The sequence below is a fragment of the Anoplophora glabripennis genome, unplaced genomic scaffold (genome assembly GCF_000390285.2).
Source record: "Anoplophora glabripennis isolate ALB-LARVAE unplaced genomic scaffold, Agla_2.0 scaffold804, whole genome shotgun sequence".
Taxonomy (NCBI): domain Eukaryota; kingdom Metazoa; phylum Arthropoda; class Insecta; order Coleoptera; family Cerambycidae; genus Anoplophora; species Anoplophora glabripennis.
This window is the reverse complement of record NW_019416921.1, coordinates 105,367-129,819: the sequence shown is the minus strand read 5'-3', so window position 1 is coordinate 129,819 and position 24,453 is coordinate 105,367. Positions and strand designations below refer to the sequence as shown.

At 29.9% G+C, this 24,453-nt stretch overlaps 1 protein-coding gene across 6 annotated transcripts in view; it reads left to right on the top strand.

The window, feature by feature from the left end:
• Nucleotides 1-24,453, top strand: part of LOC108915775 (V-type proton ATPase 116 kDa subunit a) — a 70,064-nt gene that overhangs the window by 19,850 nt on the left and 25,761 nt on the right. For 2 of the 6 annotated variants that reach the window (XM_018721898.2, XM_018721897.2), the window contains 7 exons: nt 9,002-9,099; nt 13,315-13,356; nt 13,929-14,055; nt 14,111-14,287; nt 14,416-14,628; nt 18,656-18,946; nt 22,291-22,646. In XM_018721898.2, the coding sequence (XP_018577414.1) occupies nt 9,002-9,099; nt 13,315-13,356; nt 13,929-14,055; nt 14,111-14,287; nt 14,416-14,628; nt 18,656-18,946; nt 22,291-22,646 (1,304 nt within the window). Of the gene's footprint in view, nt 1-5,180; nt 5,291-9,001; nt 9,100-13,314; nt 13,357-13,928; nt 14,056-14,110; nt 14,288-14,415; nt 14,629-18,655; nt 18,947-22,290; nt 22,647-24,453 lie in introns of all 6 variants that reach the window. The other 4 variants (XM_018721899.2, XM_018721902.2, XM_023455684.1 and 1 more) reach the window with 4 other exon arrangements.

Sequence of the window (24,453 nt, the reverse complement as noted above, 5' to 3'; positions counted from 1 at the left end):
GGAATAAATGTACTAATACGAAACGTCGATGTACAGGGTAGTAAAAAAGTGAGGACCAATTTAATTCAAGCGTACCCTTATAAGTGGCGCCCTCTACAAGCAGCGTCAAAAGCAATTACAAATTTAAATTTAGCATTCTAAAAAACACCCGTACCCCAAGTTTTATGCCAACATTCAAATTTGTTTGGAAATTATTCTTAAAAATTGAACAAAATAAAAAACTTTAACATCCTGTATATCGAAAACTAAGCATTTGTGGATCCACGTTTATAGGAAACAAAAGTCTTTTTTGGTCCTCAAAAACACGCCCCTAAATTCTTTGTACTGAATTTTGAATCAGCCTGTATTGGACATAATTATGATTGTAATAAAAAAAGTCAAGTAGTCATGTGAACAGAGCTGGGTAATTACTTGTAATTTAAAAATAGTTACAATTACAAATTACTTTTTTAAAAAAGGAACTAATTACAATTACAAAGTATATTCTTTAAAAAAGGAATTATATTAATTTAATTACAGTTACATGGAAAATGGATTTAGCAATTACTTTTCTAATTACTTTTATGATAAAGTATAGTGACCAAACAGAGAAAAAGGAAAAAGTTAAGTTAAAAATTTAAATTAAAAGTGTCGTGTAATATGTATTGCGTTTTATTATTTATTAGAATTGATACTAAAATGAAAAGATTATTCTTATTCATTTTCTAATATAGAATTTTTATATTTTTATTCCTAATTTAATAATTTAAACTAGTTCAGTTCATACTATAATTTTATATTATTGGTCAGGTAATTAATTCAACCCGATGCTCTTTTTTTTTGGTTGTTAGTACATTTGCAAAATATAGAATACAGTAGTTTTGGGTAGACTGGAAAGCAATAATTATTATTAAAAAAATTACGAATCGAACAAGTACGAGTAAAAGGCTGAGTAACCGAACCAGAAGTTTTCTCAACTCAAAATAAGAGCAGTAACACAGATACATAATATATATTTTTATAAAACTTGATGCTACAGACAACATATTTTTACTTCGTATATTTTCTAAATTAATAATAATTATAATAAAATAAAATGTACTCTGTTAATTCTGAGGTTAATTCACCAAATCACTTTTTATTGTTCACGCGGCACAAGGCTTTCCTCAAATGAAATAATAGAAGTCTGCAAGTCTGTACGCAATTACGCAATACGCATGATGTTAAAAGTAATTATAATTATTAGAAAAAGTAATTGTAATTGGAAAAAGTATTTGTACTTATAGAAGTAATTTGTAATTCGATAGTTCAAATAATATAATTAATTACAAATTACAATTCATATAACAATTTTGCTGCAATTACAATTCCAAATTACTTTAATAAAAAAAAGTACTTAAATACAATTACAATTACAGGAAAAAAAAGGGAATTGTAATTGCTAATTACATTTCACCAGGAATTACCCAGCTCTGCATGTGAAGCATCTGAATTTTTTCTATAAATTAATTTAATATTTCTTATTTTTAATACTTTTTAACGCAACAACCTTTATTTACATAACAACAGCAACGATGGTAAATTTAAATTTTATCACAAATGTTCGAAATGCATAACCATTGGGTACTATTTATACACTTCTACACACGCTCATAAATGCTCTGAGTAACCGACTGAATCATGTCAGGAGGTATTGGGTTTATCACTCTTGAACTATTTATTCTTAATTATTCTTCCTCGTTCGCCTTGTGTATAGCTGTGTATATCTTTAACATAGCCATAAAAAAATCCATGATGGTCAAATCAGGATTTCTCAGCGGCCAAATAACTGGACCGCCAAATGGTTTTATAATTTAATTTTGTTTTGCTTATGTTGTTTTGTGCGTTGTTCTTATTATTGATATGTAAATAAAGATTGTTGTGCTAAAAAGTATTAAAAGTAAGAAATATTAAATTATAAGTTTAAATGGCTACTTGATTTTTTTATTAAAATTATAATTATATTCAATATCTTGATTATTTATTTATGTAAACCCCATAAATTATACATCTTCATAAAGAGAATTTTCCTTTTGTTCTAATGAAGCAAAAATCCATAATAAACTACCGCTCGGCACACATTTTTAGAGATACATTAATACTGACAGCAAACATCGATTCTTCACATTATTTTATATCAGACCACACATTTTTGTCCTAAAATTTTGAAAAACGTGAAATACGACTAAAAATAGAAATATATTCGGAAGTATTAGAAATTTTCTAAATTTAAAAACGAATCCGTGGTCGTCGTAAATTTCTGCATATATTTCCTCAATTCCCTAATTCTGTATCTCTTAAAATAAGGAAGATACCTGTATCGGCAATTAAAAAGTTGTAACCCTGTTTTTTTTAATCGCCCAAGTAATATGTAATATCGTACAAGATACTCTTCTAGCCTCCACTATAAATTAGAATAACCATATTTTTCTTGCTTGTTAGTGATTAATCACTGTTTTCCAACAATGCATGCAATTTATAAAAAATGACAACTACACTTAGACATTATACAAACAAAATTGAGCAATCTTATTTATCAAATATAACAAAATTTAAATTTCTCAAAACCGATGCAATTATGAAGTAAATAATATGCTTGCAATGAGTTGTTAATCTGTAATTTGCAAAAATTATTTAACATAAAAATCCGCTTTACACACAGTACGAAATCATCCAGAACCTATTACCCGTTTTGCGTTAAAAAAAAAACTATTTAACTTTTATACATTGTGAACATTAACTTATTTTTGTACGTAGCCACTACCTAAAGCTAAAAATTGTTCGTAACGTGGGGTTTCTATATTCTGAAAATCGTAGAACATTTCCGTCTGTTCCCGCAACCACTTGTTTGCTGTTAATTTATATGGTCACTGCTTTCAAACTGTTTTCCATCCAAGACATGATGTTTTTTAAATAAATGAAAATCACTCGATTGTGAATCCGACTGTATGTCCAACGATGTCTAATTTCTGACCCTACAGACAGCCGAACATTCTGTGAAAACACAATATCCTTAGTAAGTAGTACTCTTCGGTTATTTTGAATCCCAGTGGTCGAATGATCTGGCAGAAACTATCTGCATTTATTCATCTGGGGGATAAAGTTAACCAAAAGAATACACTGTGAACGCAATACATCCAAAACTGTGCTTCTTCATAATGCCGCATCAAATGGGCTGGAACCTGGAACTATGCTGATTTACCCATGCATTCCTAGCAGATGGTCATAACGAAACATGGCACATAGCGACGTATGTACGTAGCATTGTACCCTAGCACCACAATGCCAAGCAAATGTAACTATTGAATTTGATTTGTCTGTGGTTATAACAGCGCACCGCAGTTCTCCTTGCACCAGACCTCGCACCTGAGCCACAGCGAAATCGAGCTTAGTATTTTTTTCAGATCTTACAGTGCACGATAGACGAAGAAAAGTTAATCAAAGAAAAAAAAACGTTTATTACCTTTTCTCAAATATTTATAAAGGTGATGGGAGTTCACACATAGTGACTCCACATTTTAATTTACTGTCTTCTTTGGTAGAATTCAAGGCAATATCTTTATCCAACAATAAAGAGGAAAAACTCGTGTTTGACAAGCTAATTGTTCGGTAATTAAAAATATACTGTCTGAAAATACTTGATTCACTGTGCAAGGCAATGTTGTGGCCTCACGCATTTAATTCAGTAGTTATATCTGCTTGGCACTGTGATGCTAGGGTACAATGCCTAGTGCGATGCTTCGTTACGGCCGGCTACTTAAGTAACGTTCAGATAAACGTTAGTGCAATGGCATAAATGGTATAAATATTATCTACTCTGTTTACATAAAATTAGTATTATTTACTGTTTTATGATGTTCTGTCAAAAATGATGTTGTCTGATTGGTCCTTGTATTACTGGTGGTAACGGATTAGTAAAAGCTAAAACGCTTCTAGCTTCTGCAGTACAACTACGTTACTGTGAAATTTATCTGAACTATTGCAATGCATGTTAAGAACTTTTCTACAGTACCAATGCAACCGCACTAATCCTATGTAAATGAAGCTTCATGATGAACCACAACCAAAACTGGTGCGAAATCGGTACAGCACCTCTTTCTGTATGTGACCGACTTTATTGTACCAAAAAACGGTAGCTATAAGTTTTCGCTGGACAATGTTTACTTGAATTTTTTGTTTTAGGTTTTAGAATTTAAAAAAAATATATAACAGCGCGCGTTTGGCTCTGGATCGAATTTTTTGTAGAACTGTTCATATTAAATGTCGTTTTATGTACACCCGGTACATTAATGCACACTAACTAACAATAAGAGTGACCAGAGCTCATGTTTTCACATGAGCTTCTTGTGTAGACAAACAGGTTCTAGATTCTGGATAATCCTCATAGTTTGAAGGTCGAATGAATTTTAATTTTTTTTTGTAGGTATGTTTTCCAATTAACAAAATAATGTTTTGATTTTGCCATAAACTTAGTGGATATTAAAATGATATATGGTTAAATTTGTTCTGTTTGAGTTATAATATTAAATTTGTTTTTCTATGCAAAATACGACTCCAGCAGCACTTAAATTATTAAAACTCGTGTATATCAATTCGAGCATTGCTCTAATTTACTATTACCTAACAGCTACCAACAATTGATTAATATTTTAATATGTATTAAAGAAATTAGTCTTTTCAATTATTCTGTAACTGAATGGTAGATATTCGTTTCATTTCAGACATAACACGATATCTTTTTACAGTCTCAATGAATGAAATATATCATGTTAACTGGTATGTACCTGAATAACGTAACTAATGCTTTGTACCACTAATTATTTACCACTTAATTAATATTATATTGTGACGTCATACTAATAATTTTTGCATCGATTTAACACTGTTCTAAATATATGAATAAATTGTTTTTAAAGCAGTGAGCCTATATGGCTCTAGTGTCGCTTCATCAGCTAATTGAGTCGGACGGGAACATTGGAATTAATTTAAATATTTGATTTTTAAAATTGTATTTTCTTACCATTCATTCTAAGAAACAAGTGCATTCCAATCTCTCCAGCCCGGTTCTGGGTAAACATGTCCATGTCTAAAAACATTCCAATAAGACAGTGGCGTAGTAGATGTTAGGGTTAGGTAATTAGTAGGAGGCAATGTGTCACCAGGCTGAACGAGATGCCTCTTCTCAGATGGCCGATCCGACACGCGAAGAAGAACAAGTGACCCTTTTAGGTGAAGAAGGCCTCCGCGCGGGGGGCCAGGCCCTCAAGCTGGGGTAAATTGCTAATTTGTAATTTTGGAGATAATTCTATATCTTGTTAATAGTTTGGGAAGTATTTGTTATTGCAGATTAATGTGAAAGTAAACGTTAAAAATATGCATCATTTCTTTGCCATGGTATGAATTAGGTAATAATTATTAATACAATGGAAAATAAATTCAAACAAATATTTTATCTGATGGTTCTTATTATTTATTTATTAATTCCATTTGACACATTTATAATCTTATTCTGGAAAATATTTGTTATGGAATTAATGGTTTTAGTAAATATTGATAATTATATTATCATGTTTGTATTAAGGCTTACTGTAAATTATGAAAATTAATTGATCCTATCTAAAATATTGCAATACAGATTAAAGAATATTTCAAAGGTATTTTATCAGATATATGTACTTATTTACACATTTACCGATCTGAAAAACTTAAAATATATTTTCGTTTAGAACAATTTATTTTACAGTTTATTTATTTTAACATTTAAATATTATTACAATAATATGTTTCATTAATGATAAAAAGTGTATTTTATTAATTCAAAGAATGCATTCTGAAATTTAACAAGATATAGAACTTAAAAACTATACAAAAATATCCAAAAAATCTTGTTGTTCTTACAGCACTATATCTTCATGGCAGACACAGTCAACTACCGGACAACTTTGAGGCAAGCTTGTGTCTGTGTCGTAAATTTCATTAACCTGGCCAGTAATACATTCGTATTATTACCTGAAAAAAATAATTTCTAACAAAATTTATCCGTATTAAAGTATAATAAAGTGAAGAAGTATATATGCCTCTTGCATGGATTTTAACTGCATTAAACTAAACAGCCAATTCTGTATACAAATATGAATATTTGTTATATAAATACTTTACAGAATTGTATCAAATAGTTTCTAACACAGTGCATGAGTATGATAAAAATCGAGCATAATAAAAGTAAATGTATATATATGCGCGTGTGTGTTAAATTTGTACAAAGTGATGTTATACTACCCTACTTTGACAGGATGAGGGATACTGCAGTGTTATTAACTGAATGGGTATTATAAATGGGCTTACTTAGTGCAAGTTTAAATGTGTGAAACATTATATGGGGTTATAATTTTAAATACCTGACTCGATATCTCCCTAGGTACGTGTAAATAAATGCGTCTCCATAAATTTTCTTTGTAATGAAATTTCTACATTGAGAGATAGAGTCAGGCATTTATCGTCTGCATTTGTATATAATAGCAGCCTATCATATGTACGTATGTGACATTATGATGCTCCCTTTGTATTGTCGTATTTTACCATAAAATTTTCATATTAGGATTATGGTAATGTATTTAAGTAGTTCATGCTAGGTATATTATTAGAAGCTTGGTTTTGGCTTATATTTGTTAATTTTGATAAGTTTTGATCGTAAAATGACTGTTTCTACTATAAAATAAGTTTAACATATTTTATTCACGTAACAAATTATACCACTTTACCACTGTTGTCCATTATAGCGCTTGTATGTGAAATATTTAAATACATTTTTTGTCGGTACTTTTAAGTACGTTCAGCAGCATGATAAATTAAATTCAACAATGTATACTTATTTTCTAATATGAAAATCACTTTTAGTTAATATCAAAGAAAAAAAATATTAGCAAATCAAAATTTCAATTTTGCAGGATTAAAAGAAAAAATTGTAAGTACATATTGGTACTATTAGCAAACGTCTATTCTGCAAGTTTAAATCGATATAAAATCCATCATAAAATTTAGTTACATGTTTTCTAGCTGCCACGTTTTCGCAGAGGAGAATTATTTTGGCACATCTTCAAACTGCTTGGCTACCTCACTTTCATTTCGTTAGACAAAAGTTTTCCTACCAGAAATGTTTTTATTTAGTGGTTTAAAGTATCACTTAGCAATAAATTTAGCCAACGGAGTCATTCACATAATATTATGCAGGGTGTATCTAAATAACACCGAAAAAATTCAAGGGGCGATTCTCCGATGAAAATTAATAGGGGTCTTTGGTATAAAATTTTTTGAAAAAACCCTCCCCTGAAAAGTTACGCCCCTCCTAAAATTCCCTATTAATTTTCATCGGAGAATCGCCCCTTGAATTTTTTCGGTGTTATTTAGATACACCCTGTATAACCCTTAGATCATGTAAGTTATTAGCCATAGAATGAACTATGTAGGGGTCAAAACAGTAGATCTTATAGACCATAAAATTGACCCTTTATACGAGAATTATGGAATAGAGTTATTCTAAAACACATTTTAGCATTTGATTTTCATAGAAAACATAACACTCGAAAACACCGCTTTTCTCCTTAATACTATAAAAATAATTGCATAGTTTTATTCAGGTACAACTATTATTACCTCATTAAAACTGTCACATTGTATAACCATAGTTATGGATTTTACATAGTTGTCCATTCTGCATTGACAGTAAATAAAACAAAGTATTACGCAAATTGTCAAAGCAAACACATTATTATTGTTCTAAACAACATCATTTTAACTCTCTTATAAAAGGGACAATTTTATTTTATCTACAAGAACTCCTGATTTGCCCCCATTTAGTTATTCCTGTAGGGGATTCTGGTAGATAAAATAAACAAAGAACGACCTAAAGACTTATATGACTTAAGAAAGAAAATGTTGAATACACTTAAGGTGGAAACATAGGACCCTGTGTCCTTTACAGTGTCCTAGAACAGAATGATGGAACACCTTTTCTAATAATTTAAAGTTGGTTCAGCAAATTTAACAGCAGAAGAATACACGCACTAGTTCCACAGCAATCTTGATTTTATCTGTTATGGAGTGTCAGTAAATAAACCAAAATGTGCAAACTGTCAAAACAAATATGTAATATGTTATTATGTTACATTACACTTAATTAGAAAAAATAGGTGATTTTCGAAAACAATAAAATATACATGATATTCTCTAAAAATATCATAAATTTGGTATATATCTCAGATACGCAGCATTCAATTTTTTTATATACTTACTTATATACTGGATTCTAGCTAAATGTAATTATATTTTTCTCTAAATAGAAGTTGGAGTAACAATCATTTAAAATTTGAACACGAACGTGAAATATTTAAGGACTGTTATACCAAAGTTTACAGAATAAATATATCTGTAAACTTGGTTATACTATGCTTATCTTCATGCTTCGTACATTTCTTATGTGCAATTTACGGATTTTAATTCAGTCTAAAAATAATCAATTGAAGTAGTTCCTATTTGACAATATAATGCAAGATGTCTCGTTCTCTTTCATTTTCATATTTTTTTTATATGTATGTAATTGAAAATTCAAAATTACGAGGTATCCTATAAAAATAATTTATTGCTTTGATATCAAAATGAAGGGAATCTAAGAGTTTATATAAAAGAGTTTTTTAGTATTATCAACTATTATGGCTGAGATTCATTTTGAGTAATAATGTCTTACCAAGTCAGTAAACAATCGAAAAACAGATTTTGATAAGTCAGTCAGTTCAAACTAGTTGTACTATATTCCTTTAAAGGTTAAAAAACTTTCTTCTCAAATATTTATTTCAGTTAATTTTCATAATTATATCTACGTATTGCAACATAATACAGTGGGAAAAATATGTAAAATATAGTAAAAACAGTCATGATCACTCCTGGTGGCGCATTGGGTTTGCTAATGTGTTGTGTTGTTGAGCAGCACGAGGGGGGTGCAAACCCCACTGAGTCTATGACCAGGGCCCTCATTAGTGACGACTGTATAGCCCGACAAAGCACCCTAGGCCCCGTGCAATTGGGGTATGTATCATTGCCTCATCAATCTTCTAACTCTACAGTAGCTCTCATTACTCATTAATATATCTTCCATATTAACTGTATTCCTTACATATAAACATTTGTTCTAAAAACTAGATATATTTATGTTTCATTCATTATCCAAGGATAACATCAGTTAATATTATCCCCTCTCTATTTATTTATTTAAACAGAATATATCACCGAAAAGAACTGTTTTTACATTCCGCTGCAATAAAACATCCTTTATAGAGCTAAATTGGATAGATTCCAATATATTTGTTAGCATCAATTGTAACGAGTACTGCTAGTATTGCAGGAGTTATAGCCTGTTGTATGTTGACACCAAATTTTTAACAGATTGTTTAGGATATATTACCTATAATACAAAAATCATTTTGGGGATTTTTAGTAACATTATTAATGCAATAGTTATTATTTTATTTTAATTTATATAAGATTGTTGGATATAAATGACCTCCCAGTTCAATTTTCAATTTTTAAGTTAAGAAAAAATGCTAAAAAAAAAGCTGACGATTGTTTATAAATATTTTATGATAAAATCAATTTTGTAGATAGTTTTTTTTTAAAGTAAACATTTTTTTTATGAAACGCACTATATTATTTCATATCTGAATAGAATACTCTTTCATGATTACAATATGATATAAGGTTTTATAGCTCTACGTTTAATGGAAGGAAAGATACTGTTATTAGAACATGCTGCAAGTGTAATGTGTAGAGCTGTCACAATCGGTCCGCTAGCCATTGGCGCCGTCAGTCAGCCACGCGAGTTGTCTAACTGTCGTTTAGTCGCCGATTTCCCTGTAATCGAACGGTTTCTTTCACGATTTTAGTTGTCTTTTGTTGCATAATTGTGTGGAATTATATCGAGCGTAGTTAGTACCGGTAACTAGCTATAAAATTATTAACATATAAAAACTATTCAGGTGGACAACAAAACAGATATATTATTTGAAATAGAAAAGAATTTTATGAAAGTAAAGAAAAATAACAAGTTCTAAAAATACCTATTTCAGCTGCTCCCTTCGTTTAAAAAAAGCAAGGAGTAATAAATTATGTACTCAAGTCAACATCACAACTTATCAGTAGTAAATTTGTCCAACAAAGCGGCACTCAAGTGTTATTTAAAGTGCATGTCCTAGGGAAAGTTAAACAACGAGTAATAACTTTCTTTTACTAATAGAATATAAACAATAATGTAGCTTAGTATATACATACTTGTACGAGTATATGTATAAAAAACCTTTAAAATAAATATTAATATAAAGTAATAAGTATTACTCGTAAACAGTGTACAACATACATATAAAAAAAAAACAAAAACCATACTGTTTGCATGTAACCTACCATTTGATATAGATATAAAACATTTCATTCCTATTGCAATAAATACAACCCCGAGTGGAAATTACCATGTCGGGCCAGCTTGGAAGTAGATTATTTAATTATGTAAATATTACATCAGTAGATGTCGAACGGTCGTTCTCTTCAGATTTAAGATATTTTATGACCGCCTCGAGTCAGTTTCGCTAAAACAAGGGTAGAAACATACTTGATGCGATCTATAACGGATCCCATCCAGACTGTGGAACCGATGGCAACGATGCGTAAAACAATTTACGTGTTTCAATGATACAATGACATAAATCTTATAATCATTGTTCACTTTATTTTATGTTGATGATACGCACCGCACGCCTTTGATGCGCGGCCAATTATGACAGCTCTAGTAATGTGGCATGTATAATGACCATATCTTTTTTTATAATTAAGACCCATCATAAAAATTAGTATTCAATTAAAAAAAACATGTTCAAATTTTTGTTTCAACACAAAATACTTCTATTTAATAGTACTTACCTTTCTTATTTAGTAGCTTTAAATTTAACCAATAAGTTGCAACAATTTCATATCCAGTTTATTAAACAATTGGGACAAAAATTGTTAAATGTAAATGATTTAGCTGTCGTTTAAATAATTTGTCAGATTTATAAATGCTATAAATTTATAGTACCTACCTGCAATGTTCACAATATAAAACTAAGTTGTTTTATTATAATATAAAATATGTATATGGAGTTCGGACCTAGAATACTGTCATAAAGATATGCAAGTCAGAAAATCTAATAAACAGTTATAGGAGGCCTGGAAAATAAAAGAATTTTTAACAGTTGAATCATATAATCAAAACTAGTATGTAGGTACTGATAAAGTCATTTACAGGTGATAAAGTTCCAGGAAGCAATATAAAAAGTCATTTTAAAAAAAAAAACAGTGTTTAATATTTATACTTTAAATTTGAAATCGTTATAAAATTCTGCCTAAATTAGGACATACATCTACGACTCAACTAAACAGTAGTTAATAAAAAAAATTATAACTTCATAAAACCGACACGTTGTCGCCTGTGCTGCAAAACTTGTATTAAAATTTTTTTTTCTTATTACTAGTATTTGAGCTAATTTTTCGTCAATTGTCCTACGTTCTACCAAGACTTTTTACAGGACGTCAAATGCCCTTAATTTTACACAAGTATATTTTTCCAACATACACAAGACTTGCACCATTCGGCAATCGCATCCTGACTAAAACTGCCGGTTTCTCAACTTTTCATAAATAGCGTTTGCATTAACTTAAAAAAGCTAACAGAAATGCATATTAAAAAAATTCACATCATAATATCTCTTTTTTTTATCTTCTCATTTAGTTTGTTATATATTAATATTTAGTTTTATTTGATCTTAACCCAAAAAAAAAAACGTATTTTTATTGTTTTATTTGAATCCTTTAAAGTTTGTTGCCTATTTTGTGGCAGATAGGTTTTAAAATGATAAAGAAAAAAAATTGTATATTTTTGCACTTCTTTTTTCTATAATTAAAAATATATAATGTCGATCGATTCATTCATAAGGCAAATAAAAAATTTCCCTAAGGTTTTGCCCTTGTTCTGAATTTTTAGCTGATTTTTCCTGAAAATAAGAAAATAAAAGTTGGCAACCCCCAAGAAGTCCCACTCTTGTTGTTTTAACAAGGTCGAGAGAGAGAGATGCCATTAGTATAGAAAAATTAGTGCAAAATTTATTATATCACATATTGGTCATTTCAATGTTTGTAGTAATTGCGCTATGCTATGTACATATATATTAAAAAAAAAAACAGATAAAACTATTTTGAGGATTTTTAATAGGTACTGCTGTCGTAAACAATCTATTGGTTAACAAATGTATTGACAAGTTTTTATCCAAGCTAAATTCCTTATTACATTGTCTGTCAGGAATGATATATTTTTATTTATATGAAATAGGTGGAGCAATTTATATTATAAAGAAGTTCAAATGAGAGTGATTCATAAATTAATAACCTAATCTATATTTACTGTTAATCATTATCAATTTTATCTATTCGAATAAATAAAAATCATATTATGTATTTTAAAAAGGTTTTTATAAAACTTGCAAGTAAAATTTATGATCTCTATTGTCAGAAATGAATCTAATTTTATACAATACATACATAATTGGAAGAATTTTTAATGAGTTACCACTTGATCCAAATTGAAATTTAATATCTTGGAGTAGGGGACTGACATGCTAAACTATATCTCCTTCAAGCCAAAAATGAACTAGTCTTTATCCCAAAAGGATTTATAAAATTTTAGAAAGTAATTGATAAAATGCTGAAAGTTAGTAGTAGTTTTTTTTTTAGTTTTCAACTTGGTAAAGTATCTTAGTTTCTCAATGACAATATAAAATATACCTTATCCTTTATCCCTATCATTTATTTCATTAAAAGTGTGAACAGCTAAACCAATATCTGAAACCTTGCGTTGCGTTGGATAATTTCAAACAAATTTTTGTAACAGTGTAATTAAGACCGCGTTATGAAATGCTGTTTTTCAGTTGGTTATTTGTTTTTTTTTAATTCCTTTATTTTTCTTTTCTTTTTTTTTTCAAAATTTGGGGGATGATCTGATTGATCTAGCTGCACACACATTGATTGACTTTTTATTTTCTGTTCTGTTTTAAGTTATACTAACATAACACAAAATACTTAACAGTTATCCTTTTTATTGATAACCAGTTTAATTTAGAACATTTGTTTAATTCCACATCATATGTATTTAGTACATAAATATACATTTCATAATTTACTCACAATTGTCAATTTATAACGTAAAAACTTTTACTTGAACAGTTTTCCGGAAAAAGATTTTGACCCAGAGGAGTACTTTCCATGGTCAGTACATTTGTATTATTTTAATTTATATTTAAATGTGAATTATGCTGCAGCCAAAATGTAATTAACGTGCCTAATTATATTTTGGTTAACCTGTTAGTTTTTACTTGTGCTGCTCTATGTAGTTTGTAGATTAGTAGCAAGCATTTATCTTTTTGTTAAATAATGCTTACCTTTTGTTTTGCCTTTTATGTGGAATTGTGTAGTGTACAAAATTATTTGATTTGACCTTTTAAAAAGAGATAAAAATTTTAATAATGTGCTGGTAAGAACAACACAGATTTGACCAGAACTGCAAATTTTATGGTGAGATATTAGTCAAAAATAGTTATTTATCTTTCATTGCCATTTTTAGTGTATAACTTCGGTTATTAATTATAAAAATCGTTTTAAAAACAAGTTCATAAATACTTAATAGTAGACACCTAAAATTATGTTTTCATACAAATAACTTGTTTTTTAAAAAAATTACTTTTAAATCTGCAGTTCTGTATGTTCTAAAAAAAAAGATGCTTTATGTTTTATCAAATTTCTTCAATTTGAAATAACCATATTTATGTATATGTATATAGTTTTGTTGCTGGGGTTATACTGCGAGAACGTATTCCTGCTTTTGAACGAATGTTATGGAGAGCTTGTCGAGGAAATGTATTTTTACGTCAAGCAGAAATTGAAACTCCCTTAGAGGACCCATCAACTGTAAGTACTTTCATTTTTCCATAGTATAAATGTTTTATAGTCCATTTTTTTTTAGAGTGATCAAGTCTACAAGTCTGTTTTCATTATATTTTTCCAAGGAGATCAACTAAAAACAAGAGTAAAGAAAATTTGTGAAGGATTTAGAGCAACACTTTATCCATGCCCAGAAGCTCCTGCGGATCGCAGGGAAATGGCAATGGGTGTTATGACACGAATTGAGGATCTTAATACAGTTAGTATTTTTATTTAAAATTTTTAAACATTTTGCTATTGTAATGCTTAATTTTATTTGATACTACTGCAGTGATAATCGTAAATGTATTTAGTTTTAAAAATTTTATTAATTTCAATGTTATATAGGTTCTAGGACAAACACAAGACCATCGTCATAGGGTCTTAGTTGCTGCAGCCAAAAATATCAAGAATTGGTTTGTTAAAGTTCGTAAAATTAAGGCTATTTATCATACATTAAACTTATTTAATTTGGATGTTACCCAAAAGTGTTTAATTGCTGAATGTTGGGTTCCTGTTCTTGATTTAGAAAATATTCAACTGGCACTTCGCAGAGGAACTGTAAGTACACATCTGGTAGTGGACACTATATAGATTTCTAAAAAATCAAATTTTGTTTGGGAGCTCAATCCTACTGTTAAGAAAAAAATGTTTATAATATTTGCAAATTTTTCTAATTAGCTTGTTTAAAGTGATTTATAATGAAGTTCGAATAAATTTAATTAAGCCAGTTTAATATATTATAATTATTAACCAATGCATTGTAACATCTTCTTAGGGAAGCACTCAAGAAAAATTTAGACAAAAGTTATAGGGTTCTGACAAAGGTCGACCGTAGAATGTCATTTGAAGGTCAACTTGGATTTTTAGATATGATAGATACATTTCTGACACCGGAAATGTATATAGCGGAAAATTTTATGTTCAGATATATCTTTATGTTACAGGTCAAAGTGACCCTAAAGGGTTATTTTAGGGTCAAATAAGGTTCTGAATAAGATTTTGAGATACTTTTCAGGGCAGTATTTACTATGAAAGATTCTGGTTGAAAGTTTTATGATTTGATGGGATCATATGATGATAACCTTGACCATGTCCTAGAGGTCAAGCTTTAAAATTCTTTGAAGGCGAACCCTGTTTACAGCCCCATTAAGTTAGGGCAAGATCCTTATGACCCAGCCAGTCAAGGCAGGATCGCTTCGACCCGGCAGGCCGAGTCATAATGACCTTGTCGTGACTGGCCGGGATATAGCGATCTCGCCATAACTTAATGAGTGTGCAAACAGGATTCGCCTATTTCGTAACTTGATATGACCTTCAAAGAACCTTCAAACTTGACCTCTAAGTCATAGTCAAGATCATAATCGTATGATCCCATCAAACCATAAAACTGTCAACCAAAATCTTTCGTCGTAAGTGCTGTCCCGAAAAATATCTCAAATTCTTATTCAAAACCTTATGTGACCCTAAAATAACTCTTTAGGGTCACTTTGATCCGTAACATAAAGATAATTTATCTTAACGTAAAATTTTCAGCTCTATCCATTTCTGGTGCCAGAAATATATCTTATCATCTAAAAATCCTCTACAGTTGACCTTTGTGTCAATTTTTTTTACTCATATGCAAAGAGATGTTTTAACCATTTTGAAAGAATCGTATTTCTCTAGATACAGAAATGAAAATACGATAAATATGATTTTCTTAATTAAAGCATTACAACTGACTAAACTTACTTGAACCTTATTATCAAAATAATTTAATTTCAGTAAAGTTTCATTTCAAACCCTCGAAAACAAGGTGTATCTGAACATGTTTACATGATTTTGATTACATGATGACTTGATGGAGAGAAGGCTTCAAATCTTTTATTTTTGAAATTTAATATTCCCCTACTCCAGTTTGACTTGCTAAAAATTAAAAATAAACAAGAAGGAAAAGAAAAGAATAACTTTTTTGTTTGTTTAAATAACTTTTTTTTTGATTTTTAAAAGAAGTTTATTTATAACACTGAAAGTGAAAATAATATTAAAGTATTGGCAGGCCCGCACCAAGGGTAGCTGCTGCCAGGGTGCGGAATTTTTGCTGACGCCCTAGCAGCATAATGTAGCAATAAAATAAATATGGAAATATACAGGATGATTCACAAATGGTAACCAAAAATGAAACCTCGTATTCTTTGATGAATATTAGGGTGAATCTTTCCTATAAAGTTTTTATCTAGGACGCTTTGTTAAAAAGATACAGGATGTTAGACTTCAAAAAATAATTTTTTAAATAATTTAAAAACTAGAAAGTGAAATAATTTGAAATTTTGGGCACTTGTATTTATGTATTTATAAGCATTGTCCAAAATCTAAGGGCTTTTCCTAAAATTTACATCCTCCAGTGGCGGAGATACAGGGTATCGGTGGCATATTTTTCTAAATAAAATCGTACGCCACTGCTTTACGGTAACAGCCACAATATTTTCAGATTCATCTCAATTTTCTACAAATTACTACTCTCATGTTTTTCGAAAATAACCTGATTTTCGAGTAAAACTTAAAAACTAACTGAAAACACTTACTTAAATGACATGACAAGCACTAATTATTCGGTTATTTATTCGAATAAAGAAATTAATATCATTAGTCATCATTTTAATGATTTTATTTGAATAAATGCTCAAAAAAACTCCATTTCCACGAACACAGGTGCGACACCTTTTTAGTAACGAAAATGTAATTTGTTCGAAATTTATTGTTGCATTAATTATTCTCTCTTCTAACCGCTCAGAATGTCAAAGTTGCTATCACAGCCACTATGTAGTTTTAAAAAGCATTATATTTGAATATCGAAGTGCTTTCTCAGTTCGTTTATGTTTTACTCAAAAAACAGGCTTTTTTTCAAAAAACATAACAGAGTAGTAATTTGTAGAAAATTGAAAGACGAATCCGAAAATATCATGGTTGTTACCGTAAAGCAGTGGTGTACTATTTTATTTAGAAAAATATGTCACCGATATCCTATATCTGCCACTGGAGCATGTAAATTTTAGGAAAAGCCCTAAGATTTTGGACAATGTTTACATGAAAATACATGTGCCCAATTTCAAATTATTTCATTTACTAGTTTTTAAATTATTTTAAAAAATTAAAAATAGATTTTGAAGTTTAACACCCTTTACCTATTTAACGAGCGTCCTAGATAAAAACTTAATCCTCTTAAAATTAACCAAAGAATACCAGGTTTTATTTTTAGTCACCATTTGTGAATCACCCTGTATATTAATAATAAATAAATTTTTTTTTTCAACAATTAACAAAAAACAATGTTAAAAAGCAAGAAAGAGCTAGGAACAGGAACTTAAAATAGTTTTCATAAGTAACAGAACTATAAATACATTTATAATACAAAATACAGGTATAAAAATAACAGGAATGCATAAAATGATGCTCAGGTGTCAGTATTACTGACTTCATTTTTTAAATAGTATCTTCAGTCATTATTCAAAAAATAATTTTTCGGGCCTTACAAATTCCTCAACCAAATCAGACATATCTAGGTTCTTTTTAAATTTGACTTTCTATATTTATTATAGCTAAATGAGAAAGTCTATCTTATGTCATACTAGAATGCAGGTAATTTTTTATTATCTTTAATTTTGAGAAAGATCTCTCGCTAGAGGCTACCGTTGCATATATGGTTAATAATATTCTCAAATCCACGGATAATTTGAGACATACACTTATCAAGTAATTTTTAAATAAATATTCTAAAACTGCTCATTTCTGGATTAATATACATATATCACATCTTCTACTAACCAATGGTGTCTTTTGTCATCCCCTGGAACATGGGGCCCAAATGCCACGCACCTCTTGCACCCCCCAGGTTGGCGTGGCCCCTAGCATAAAAATATAAATTTTTATTACCTAATGTTAAAGTAAAGGCTGATGAAAGAAATAATATACAATTGCAAGGTTATCTTAGCGAAAAAATTTTAGTTATTTTTTAAAAAAGAAAAAATTTTTCAAATAAAAATGCTAAGAAATTCATTTTTGACTTATTTAATATTTACACATTTTTTTTTAATATGATTTTCTTTCTGATATTCACATTCGCAAAATATTTACATGAATTTTGCAAATGTCAAGAAATATTCAAATATTCGCTAATGCGAATATTCGTTACATCACTAGCAACAACTTGTAATGTAAAGATTTTGTTTGTAAGTTCTTTTATAAGTTTTTAATAGCAAATCATTTAATTTTTCAAAAAGTCTCAAATAAAAGTTGTACTCAATTATAGTTGGTTATTTAGGTCCATTAGAGCTTTAAAATATTAATTTTTTTTGCAGGTGTAATTTGTTACCAATAATAAATGTGCCAAAAAAAAATTACATTATGTAACTCCTTTAATATTAAATTCTCTAAAAAATGTTACAGGTCCTTGTATTTATGACCCTTTTTTTTCTCACAGTTTCCAGACGCCCTGTATAATAAAAACTGATGTAGTAGAACTGAACTCTTACAAATCAAATTTGACTTAATATACATCTTATAAAGTGAACCCTACAATAGTTGTAATCAAAACTAAAACTTCTAGGAACGCAGTGGCAGTTCAGTGCCACCCATATTAAATAGGATGGATACATTAGAAGATCCGCCAACTTACAATAACACCAATAAGTTTACGTCTGCTTTTCAGACACTTATAGATTCATATGGTGTTGCTTCTTACAGGGAAATGAATCCTGCACCTTACACCATTATAACCTTTCCATTTCTCTTTGCTGTAATGTTTGGTGATATCGGACATGGACTTATTATGGCAACATTTGGAGCTTGGATGGTTTTAAAAGAAAAGCCGCTGGCAGCAAAGAAATCTGAAAATGAAGTAAGTGAATCACACTATTAAAAAATAAAAGATTTTTTGCCGGATTTCTATTTGCTATGTTTTTTTTTTCTTTCGTTAGGTTTAGGACTTACAGTATATTCCTTTTTATTAGTTTATAGTTTACATTAATTGGGTCAACATAAAAATTTTGTATTCTTGCACTTTTTTTGTTGAAAATGCATTTTTGAAGAGTTTTTAATGCTCAAAATTGGTCAAAAATAGCTGTAACCCCACAAAGAGGGATTTTAGAAAAAAGTGTAGAAATAAAAAGGATTTATTTTAACTAATAAAACGTCTGTATACTTCAATTTCAAAATCTTAACTTCAGCAATTTTTCAAGGTTGTGAAAAATCCTGAAGTGATGGAGCATTTCTGATGGCTCCATTGTCTTTGGGTCAAAATACAGAGGGGTATCTGTTAAAAAGTATATAAAATTGTGTGCCTGGTGAAATATATTTTGATTCGAAAAGTTGAGGTAAAACAAGATGCCTATTTTTTCTAAAAGTTTTATATAACTATAATTATTTTAATATTCATTAGTATTCATGTCTATTAATTCCATTTTGAAAAAGAAGGCCACTTGAAAAAGCAACTAATAGGTCAGATCTCATCTATCATGGCTAATTGCATGCTGATCTTTGTCCGGGTTGTTTTTCTTTGAAAGTTAACAATATTTGATGATTTCTATACATTATACTCCGCGGTCGAAATTATAGAGAGTGACTAAGACATAATATAAAAACACTATTACCATAATCCGTATAAAATATAAAATGATTTTTATACGGTTCAATATTATTTATCTTTGTGCCGCTCGCTACGCACATCGATAGAATCTATAATCGTCTAGAGACCGAGTTACACTGAACGTCGATCTATATTCTATCTCTGTCTTTTGCACTTGGTAGGGAATAGGGAAATGCTTTTTTAGTGGATGTAAACGGACTTAATTTAACCCGTCCTGAGAAAGTCATAGCATAAGCGTAGACGAGGGGTCTAATTCCATGGCTATAATAAGTTTATAAATTAAAAAAACACAATTGGACGTTTTAAAATGCTGTAATAATTAAAATGGATCAAAGTGCCTGTTATAGCAAACCGTAAAAAAATATTAGATGTTATGTTTTATTATCTTTTTTCATTATTTTCTATATCTTGTTGCCTTTTACGCAGATACGCCAATGGATTTTTGTTCCCGGCACGCTTCATCCCCCTTACTAGTCCAAAAGCTAGCGATGAGTCACTCTCTATAATTTCGACCGCGGAGTATAGATGTTTTTACTTTTTTCATCAATACTGTTAGATTATTTCTTATTTTCATTTTAAATAATTATTTAAAGTACCATGCTACTTTTTGGGTAGCGTAAGTGTCACCTCTACAACTGGTCACATCCGGTACTTCCAAAGATTTTGCCATTGTTTACTGTCGTTATCTTCACTAGTGACTACAAAAGCTTTGCCACAACTGTCATTTGGAAGGATGGATGCAATTAAAGTAGAATGATTGACTTTTTCCAGTGGTTCTTTGACGATGGACTCATACTCTCTCCCTTACATATTGCTTGATCATGATGGGCCAGTCACTGAAAATATGTTTTTGATAAAATTAAAACAAACTGCCTTGTGGATTGAATCCATTTTATGAATAAGAAAACCATTAGCTGATACTCAATACTTTTTTAAGCCTGATATTTATAGTTATATACAGGGTGTCCCACCGTGAACTGCATCGACCGATATCTAGGAAAGTACTGCTCCGAAAAATTTGGCAACATGGCAATGTCCCTGGGGCGAACACAACTAAAATATCTAGAACTCTCCAGCACTTCCGGTTATACCGGAAGTCAACACCAATTTCATTATATTAACTGGGACACTCTATATATTATTGCATTTTCGTATTCTACGTGAAATGTGAAGGTCACTTTATTAAATATTCCCTACACCTAGGAGTTAATAGAATTTGAGATATTAATTTTTAAAGAAAAAATTTGACAGATGCAAGGGTTTGCGCAGATGCTAGTAACTCTTATCAGGAGCATGATATCAGGCGGATTTTTGGTATCTGTAAAGGGTATAGGTAACGCTAAATTATGGTGTCCCAACAAATTAAAACATTTAATACTAGATGTTTAATTTTTGCTGTTACATTTTGATAACTTCAGACAGCTATAACTATGTTAACTTAAATGGAACACTCTATATTTTTTTTACTCTGTCGTATGCATATTTAAATTTCAAGCCAAATAAGCATTGTTAGGGTTGCCGTTACTACTTCTAGAGATATTTGCAATTTTCTATTTTTTGGGCAGTTTTTCTCTTATCAGATCTGTTGTCAAATTGGCCATGACCAGAAACACCAATATGGCTTGAAAGGAAATTTCAATCTGCAAGTGGCAGAATAAAAAAATACAGGATGTTCCATTTAAGTTAACAAAGATATAGTTGTTTGAAGTTATCAAAATGTAACAGCAAAAATGAAACAACTAGTATTAAATGTTTTAATTTGTTGGTATACCATAATTTAGCGTTACCTATGCCCTTTACAGATACCAAAAATCCGCTTGATATCATGCTCCTGAAAAGAGATACCTAGCATCTCCGTGGACCCTTGCATCTGTAAAATTTTTTCTTTAAAAATTTTTATTTCAAAATCTATAACTCCGAGGTAAAGGGAATATTTAATAAAGTTACCCTGAAATTTCCCATAGAATACGAAAATGCAGTATTATATGGGGTGTTCCATTTAAAATAACAAAGTTGGTGTCGACTTCCGTTATAACCAGAAGTGCTGGAGAGTTCTAGCTATTTTAATTATGTTCGCCATAGGGACATTGTCATGTTGCTAAATTTTCAAATTTTTGGAAGCAGTACTTTCCTAGATATCGATCGACATCCTGTATAGTTGAAACTCATAATTTTTAAATTTGTAAAACTTCTGCTCTATGTTGAATATTTGGAGCTGAATTTAAACAAATTTATCTTTGGGCAACACACAGAATTAAAATTACATTCACAATAAATAGACATTTTTTTTTATTAATGTAGGTACTAAACCTAACATTCTTTATAATATAAAGGTTGCTATCTTTGACTAATTACATTAAAGCAAAGCTTTAACGGATTTGTGGCTAAGTCTTACTCTTGAAAATAATATGTAATGTATTCTCAATATATTTAATATTTTAAGATGATTAGGATAAACCACCAATTTTTTTCTTCAGCAATCCATCATTTTCTTTGAAACAAATATTTTACGGAATGGAAAATCTATTATCAAATTATAGAACCAGTGTTTTATGTGAATCCCAGGTATTCTTAAAAATTATATACATTTTTTACAGATTTGGAATATATTTTTTGGAGGTCGATATATAATATTATTGATGGGTATGTTCTCGATGTATACTGGTTTGATCTATAACGATGTATTTTCTAAATCACTGAATATATTTGGATCTAGTTGGAGAGTAGCTAATCTCACAAAGGAAGACCTGAAGACTATTGGCTCAGATTATACTCTAAATCCAATGACCACACATGACTATTCGGGGAATCCATATCCTATTGGACTGGACCCGGTTTGGCAACTGGCTGAGAATAAAATCATATTCCAGAACTCCTTTAAGATGAAAATATCAATTATTATTGGTATTATTCACATGTTGTTTGGAGTTATTATGAGTCTTTTTAACCATTTGTAAGTATAATTTTAGTAATACCTTTTTAAAGATACTAGCATGGCATGTGCAACCTCATAATTTTTAAACTTATAGCAAACCTACATCTAGAGGGTTTTCTAACGAAAGGTCTTAATACGAATTTGTACCAAATAAAGAGTGAAGAAACAAAATAAACCAAAAATCAAAAACAACTAGTGACTAAGGCCGAAATTTTCTAGCAGCTGATCTTAACCTCTAACCGTCGAAATATGTAATTCAGTTATTATTAATTAACAGCAAAGATTCATCATAAAAAATTTAAGTGCTTGTTTTGATAATATTCGCTCTCATTCATTTTTGTTCTCGAATCAGGAAAAAAATTATCCTAAAAATATTAGAAAGTTAGAATCTATGTCCTCTTAAAAGAGAGTCTGTCTGAAGAAATGCTATTCTTATGGAAAGCTATCAGGACCAGGCAAAACTATCTGCTCACAAGAAGTGCCTGTTTGTAGCGGATGACAATTAAAGGAGATTTCACTGTATATTTTTGTAATCCATGAGACCAAAGGTGTTTATTTAGTTGCAGCACCTGTTCCGGAAAAAATCTGTGCCCTTTGTATTTTAACATCTTTCTTTATGTGACATCTGTTGAAGTTATTGTTGTACTATGAAAACATGCTAGCTTAAATTTAGCTTGGAAAACCTACTAGCTAAAACTGTACTACGAAAAGATGCTACCTAAAATTGTGTGGAAAACATGCTACCTCGGATTGTTAATTAAAAAAATAGAATAATATGCAGTACGCTGCAACACGTATATTACTCAACGTTTTTTGAAATAACAAATTATAATACATACACAATTTACACACACAATTTTAGGTAGCATCTTTTCCAAGTACAATTTTAGCTAGGTTTTCCAAGCTAAATTTGAGGTAGTATGTTTTCGTAGTAAGGCGTCGGACGTATATTAATAGTTGTCACGGTGGGCAGGAAGCAACTTTAAATTGCATAAAAATGATGACAAAAACTGAAAGCGGAAAAATATTTGTACTTGAAAATAGAGTCAAAAGCAGTTTGAATTGAAATAATAACTGCTCCTGTTTGCAAGATATTCTAATTTTTGTTTTTTTTTTATAGGAAAATTTTATGAAATATCACAATAGGTAAGAATTACTATGGTTAAAAACATTCTTATGGAATTTTGAATAGATAATGTCTTAAATTTTGTATAAGTAATAAATTTTAAATAAATAATAACTTAAAATATGAACACACACACACATACACACACGGGCGTGCGCGCAAGTTTTTTTTTAATTACGACAATTCTATATATTTTTTTTAATCTAACATGTACCATACGTATTGTATAATTTATCCCCAAGAAAATATAGTTATATTGATTGTAATTAGATGGCGCTTTGCTACCCACATACGGAAAATTGAAATATCAAACACATATAAGCTTTTTTTTAGCATCGTAGATTTTCTTTTTCCAATTGCAGGTGTCATCAAATATGTTTATCTAAATATCGATTATAGCAGTTTGTTTGAGAAATAAAATGTCTCTTCATCCATGTCTCTTCTCCATTTGAAAAATATTAATGAACTCCGTAATGCTTTAAAAAGCACAGATGTTTCTCAAATCGTCAAAATCCTTGTTATTCTAGATAATTTGAAACAAGCAATTGTGCTCTTAAACAACGATGGCTTAGGAGTATGGTCTGAACAAGCTGGGGAATCGATTCACAGAGAGTGTTAAATTTTAGGAAAGATTTAAAATAAATTTGATGAAAGATCAATTTTTCTCAAAACGATTTAAAGAAGTGTCCCAACAAATTA